Source organism: Brachyistius frenatus, unplaced genomic scaffold (assembly GCF_029030835.1).
Source record: "Brachyistius frenatus isolate BFR_SWC_R1_liver_20210118 unplaced genomic scaffold, ASM2903083v1 Contig_328, whole genome shotgun sequence".
Lineage (NCBI taxonomy): Eukaryota > Metazoa > Chordata > Actinopteri > Embiotocidae > Brachyistius > Brachyistius frenatus.
The window spans coordinates 213,752-220,000 of record NW_027210927.1 but is presented as its reverse complement, the minus strand read 5'-3'; the positions used below and the strand labels follow the sequence as shown (position 1 = coordinate 220,000).

Genomic DNA, 6,249 nt, shown 5'->3' with positions numbered 1-6,249 from the left:
AGGTGTTGAATTGGCTGGTTAAATAGTGATCGGGGTGTCCTAAGTTTGCGAATAAGAGACTTCCTGGCAGACAGGTAGTTGGTGTTTTACTGGAGACAATCTTACAAACATTAGGTCAAAGGTATACTGGACCAATAGCAGTTTGAATGCCAACCTTGGAGTACATTAATAGAGCGTGACACAGTGTGGGCTGTGAAACACCGGTTTCATCCTCTGTTCACCCTGCAGCCCTGGCTACTGTGTACTGGAGGGGGGGAAGACTCACTGGTTGGAACATGTGTTGCATTATACAAGGGGACGGTAGCTGGAAAGGAAATTTTAGGCAAAACATTTTATTTTTTAAGCAAGATAAAGATGTAATGTATGTAGGAAACACTGTTGCACAAAAGCTTACACAAAACAAATGCATCCAGATTTAGAAACGATGCACAGTTTAGCTTAAATACCACATAAACACATACCTGTCTAGAGTTTTGATCAGGGGTCACCGTGCCCCATTAATCAGCTCTTTTTTCTTTCTCGTCAGGCACTTCACAGGCCACCTCCGGCCCCGATGAAGGAGCACCACCTGTCTCCGATGCGTGAAGAGCCCTTATCTGCCTCGATGAACGAGGACAGGTCACAGAATGTGGGAGCAGGAGCTGTGGGCGGATGTCCACCCGGCTCTGGTAGCTGTGGTGGGAGCAACAAGAAGCCACGATCGCGCACTAAGGTAGGTGGCGCTCCATCTTCTCTATCAAGACATGGGAGTATGGGTCAGTTCGTTTTAACTCATATCCTTCATCTTGCTTTCCTCCCTGAATCCTGATTTTGTGTGTTGTAGATTTCCCTGGAGGCCTTGGCTATCCTGCAGAGCTTCATCCAGGACGTTGGCCTGTACCCAGACCAGGAGGCCATCCACACCTTGTCTGCACAGCTCGACCTCCCCAAACACACGATCATCAAGTTCTTCCAGAACCAGCGCTACCACGTCAAGCACCACGGCCGCCTCAAGGAGCTAGGGGAGGGGGCTGCCGCGAGTGGAGGGGTTGACGTCAGTGAATATAGGGAAGAGGAGTTGCTTTCGGGCTCAGAGGACCCAGAGTCCAGTGAGGACGGAGCTGAGGAGATCTACCAAACCACAGAGGGGAATAATGGGCCCACAGGGGGGCTGAACCAGCCTGCGGCCTCCTCTAACTCCAACTCCAGCCAGGCGTCCTCAGGGACCAACATGGCTCAGGAAGAGGGCAAGGACAAGGGGCACGGCCGGCTCGGTGGCCCTCTGGCCCCGGGGAGTTCCTCATCCAGTCCTCGAGAGCAGGCTGACTACCAGAGGTAGAGACTGACAAACAGAGAGGAGAGGACGGAAATAAAGAGAGAGGGAGAGGAAACAGGAAAAACAAATGATCTTTAATGGTGAAGCGAGGAACTCGTCATGAAGTGAAGGAGGATGGCAGCGTAGAAACTGTAAGAGATGGAGAGATTGTAAAAGATGGGGGGCTTTGCAGGCACATTAATCAAGAAAGCATTCGGTTGAAATACTGTAAATCATTGAAATAACAAGACAGACTGTTTATAGTAACAATCTCAGATTTGTGGTGTGAAATTACCTCAGCAAAAGACAGCAGGTTTGCAGTATGCTGTGATACAGCAGTAGTTGTATAACTGTGAAAGAAACTTTCCCCCAAAATGTTCAAATCATTTCCCCCAGATTTTCGTCGGCAGGTAAGACTTTTGCTGCTCATGCCTTCAACCTACAAGCAGAAACGATGAAAATTGATCAAACAACTTTCCTCTAACAAGCCAGAGAAGACATTTTGATGGGGAAGAGCATTCTGCTCCTCTTCTCTGAAGTCTGAGCGCAATCACAAAGGACTTCATCTGGACGTGCTGGGCTGAATTTGTCCCGAATAGAGACGCGACCCCCGGTCCTTCAGAGACCTCTACTATCCTACAAATCCTCAGGACACACACTGATGTTGCTAATGCTTTGCCTGCTAGAAACTGCAGGTAGTCGGCACTCGCTGTGCATCTACAAGCTTTATTTTATTGTGGAACTAGACAATGACCGCCCCACGTCCCGCCTCGGCCTCGCAACCACACTTCAAAATCACTAGACGTCTCAAATAGCACTTACTGTTCACAAAGACACGGACATGTTTGTACTCTTGTCTCCCTCCCTTTCTCCCTCTCTCCTCTCACGGCTGCAGAAACTGTCAGGTTTACCATTGAGGCCAGAGAGGGCTGGTGGAGAGTCTGGCAGGACTGTGGCCGGGCATGAAGAGATAGACACCACTCGGAAGCCTTCCTGGCACGACCCGCACATGTGTGGCAAAAAAAACAAAAAAAAAACAAAGTCAAGAAAGGAGAGAGGATTCAGCAACCAAACAATCCGTCACTTTATGTGCGATACTCCACCCCTTCCACTCCTCTCCTCTCTCCATCTCAATCTCTCCCTCCTTTCCGCTCTCTAATTGGTGCCCACAGTCTTGTGTTTCACCACACCTACCCGCACTTAAACTTCACCAACCCTATTTATTGCTATCTTTATCCATGATTATTATTATCATTATTGTTATTATTGTTGTTATTATGGTTAGAATTGCTGTCATTGCGTGCTATTTTTATTTTTTATTTCCATGGTTTTAAATATTGGTTTTCAGAACTGGGCGGTTGTTTGGATAACAAGAGACATTAAAGCACTCTGCCCTAAAAGAAGAGGAAGAAAATAAAAAGAAGCAGTTACTGAGTGTTATTGGGTTAAAAAAAAGTTCTGTCATGTTGTATTATGCCAATTTTTTATAGCTCTGTTTCCCAAAAATAGTAAATAGGACTGGTTGAAAAAAGAAATAGTTAAATAAGAAGGCACAAAAGTCTGCCTTTTTTGCTGCAGTTGATGACAATCTACTTTTTTGAACCATTAAAGAAATGTGGCAGATCTGACTCTGTTCTTTACCTTTAATGTCTGTAAATACCCAACATGGGATAAATTGTTATTGATATACTTTTATTGTTATTTTGCTGAGTGACTTTAAGTGTTTGAGCCAGTTTGTAAAGCCAAAGGAGCTTTTTTTTTTGTCCTTCGGACAACTGAAACCAGTTCATTCTATTGTGCCAGGCAAATTCAATCACAAGACTATTTAAAAAGAATTGAAACTGTTTTTTGTTGTTGTTGTTGTTGTTTTGTTTTAGTTTTTTTTAAATGTCTGGTGCAGTTGTGTAAGTATATGTTTCAAACAATATCTGAGCATGGATAGCATCTTGGTTGACTATCCTGATTGGCTGCTACACTCAAACAGATGACCTGCCTTTTTAATGACTACATCGATCACTACATCTGATAATATTGTGCTTTTCTGTATGACAGGAATCAGGGTTAGATTCAAAAGCAGTTTAAATAAAATCTTAGTTCATCCAGTGTTGAAGTGAATTAAAATATGTGAATTCAAGATTTGTCTGTTTTTATTTCAACATTATTACACTTTTTATGGATCCCTTACAGGTGCCGTTACATACAAAGTCACGTATATTGCTTAAGGTCTGTGGAAAGCCATGGGGGCTGGGGTTTTAACAAGTGTGTGGGGAGTTATAGTAATTTAGACTGCCAGTGCACTTCAAGGAGCTTTTCTTTCTCCTGTCCCAGAACAGTAGAGCTATAGTGGAAGCTGCAGAGTCCCACTTTACCCAGCAGACATCCCAAAACAACTAGCGTCAGCTGGGATCGGCTCCAGCCACCCATCACCCTGTTCAGGATAAAGAGATTATAGATAATTGATAGATTGGATATTGATGGACTGTATTGGTTTCAAATATCTCGTTATCTGTTTTGGAAAATTACAAATATTTTAAATAATAATTCATTAGAGGTTTTACATTTTCGTTATTTTCAATAGATGACATATACAACTGACAGGACCTTAATTCCAATCTCTGATTATTACCAACTTCTCTAGTGTGTCTGAACAAGCTGGAGACAGAAGCTTTTGATATAGTCTCAAATACAGATAAATTATCTTTTTAAATGTTTAATAACTTCCTGAAATAGCCGGGCACATTAGTTTTTTGCAAATGCTTCTCGAACTGAAGTAAACTGTGTGTTGGCTACTATTTTCAACCACAGACCTGGTCTGTCCAGGTCTCATGTATATTGTAGAAAGTATACATTATCTTTCATTTAAAAAAAAAGTCTAAACAGAAAAGCGTTGTAGTTTTTTATCAAATGTTACCCAAGCTGGGGGAATAGTGCATTTGTTGGGGACTATTTCCAGCCACAGTTCTAATCAGCCATAACAAGATGTAAGTGTTCACCATAATTCAAAAACATCCCCTAGCACAAATCTGTGGCCCATTAATGTGTTTTAATTTAAAACAACAACTGGGTCTATAGCACAAAGTAATATATCAGACATCATGTTTTAGATTTTTTTTTCTCACACGATCAGATTTTCTGACAATAAGTAATATGGAGTATAAAATATGATCATTGATGGCTTGAAGTAGCTACGCTAATGGAAAAAAATACCTTAACAATTAAACAGTTTGAGGTTTACACTGCAATTTCAGTCATGAGTAAAGAATTAACAGAAAAGTCAATTCAAGGCTTTTCTCAAGTCCCGTAACAACTCTTTGTCTGGCCATGGCTTGTCTATTACAACTAGAATTCAGACTAAGAAGGGCTTAGCTCTGGTCCAACACACCGAACCTTTTTAACTAGTCAGACAATGGCTCTCAACAAACATAAAGCAGACAATAACTCGCAATAATTGCAATGTATTTTGGGTAAAAATGACAAATATGAAAACCTGATGCCTTTGGATTATGATCACTTTAGGTGTCAGATCCAAAGCCAGAATACTTTCAGGCCCCTAACTCTTATTGGGGAGCAATCCTGTGACTGGCCTTTTTGGAAAAATGCATTTAAATGGAGTCAGTCAGTGTCTGTGGCATAAGTACCTCAAAACTAGTGGATCAAGACAGGCCACGTTTCAAATTTTAAAGAGGACCTTCAATCATGTGGCATCTTGAATACACAAGTGAAATACCTTTCGGACAATCAGCTGTACCAGCAGCACAGACGGGGACAGCCACTTCAAATCATCTCCCTAATGAGTTTCAGGTCTGATGAGGTGTTTAACCTGCCACTAGGGGTTGGGTCAAGCATTATGTGTGTGTGTGTGTGTGTGTGTGTGTGTGTGTGTGTGTGTGTGTGTGTGTGTGTGTGTGTGTGTGTGTGTGTGTGTGTGTGTGTGTGTGTGTGTGTGTGTGTGTGTGTGTGTGTCCTTCAGTAAACAATAGAGTCTAAGTGTTGGTGATGAGCTGGAGGGTTGAGGTCTTCCTACAGAACTGTTTCCATTCTTCTTTGTCTTCTCTGGCTGAAGACAATCAGCTCACGCTGTGAGTCTGCCTCTGGGATAATTATACCTGCTGAGATCCACTGCTGTCCCTCCACGCCTTCCCTCCAAACAGCTTAACTGCCCGTCCTCCTGCTTTACGCTTTTGGAGGCTGACAGGGATGGAAGTGAGCTGACCAAGCTACCTGAAGACTGAAAAAAGGAAAGATCTTAGCAGCTGTTCAAGTGCTCTTTAGGCCTAATTTTATTGGTACAGTTTATATTTTCATTTCTTAGAAAATAGAAACATGTCGTCTATTTCTCCATTTCAGCATGAATCACTCGTCTGAGAGTTCATGTTTGGCTGTCCTAGTTAACCTTGGAATGACTCGTTTCATGATGTTCAAAGGTTTCAGACTATTTCACAGTGCCTCGTCTTTTGAACAATGTTGTGCATTGTGTCTAAACTTAAAGAGGGCTTCACTTGAGGGAGGAGAGCCGAGTCAACTGCGTGGCCACAGGAACCAAATATTGCTTCATTTGTACATGTACACAATCAAAGAAAACAAAGAATCGAAAATAAATACTACCCAAGAGGCTGTTTTGGATGGAATTTACTGGAAATTGTGGATGAAAACAGCTTAACTTGCTTATATTGTAAAAGAATACGCATTTAAAAGCACTATTACTAAAGACGGGTGCTATGGAAGTTCCAAGAAATCAGAAAATAAACTTCATTAAACTGTCGCCTGGCATCACCAATAAATGATAAACACTGAGACGCATATTTTCCAGACGTAAGGGTCCAATCTCCTCAGCCAGGAAAGCACCAGCGAATATTATGCAACACTAGGTTTTTAAAGAGACAGCAAATTAATGGAAATGGAAATGCTGTTCTCATCCACACAATCTTTGAACAGAATATTCTTATTAGGACATT

At 42.1% G+C, this 6,249-nt stretch overlaps 1 protein-coding gene across 1 annotated transcript in view; it reads left to right on the top strand.

The window, feature by feature from the left end:
* The window catches only part of satb2 (SATB homeobox 2), a 39,207-nt gene extending 35,792 nt beyond the window's left edge, over positions 1-3,415 (top strand). The window contains exons 10-11 of the mRNA XM_069723446.1: positions 527-712; positions 824-3,415. Coding sequence (XP_069579547.1) covers positions 527-712; positions 824-1,318 — 681 coding nt within the window. The 3' untranslated portion in view covers positions 1,319-3,415. The remainder of the gene's footprint in view (positions 1-526; positions 713-823) is intronic.
* Positions 3,416-6,249: the final 2,834 nt, after the last annotated feature.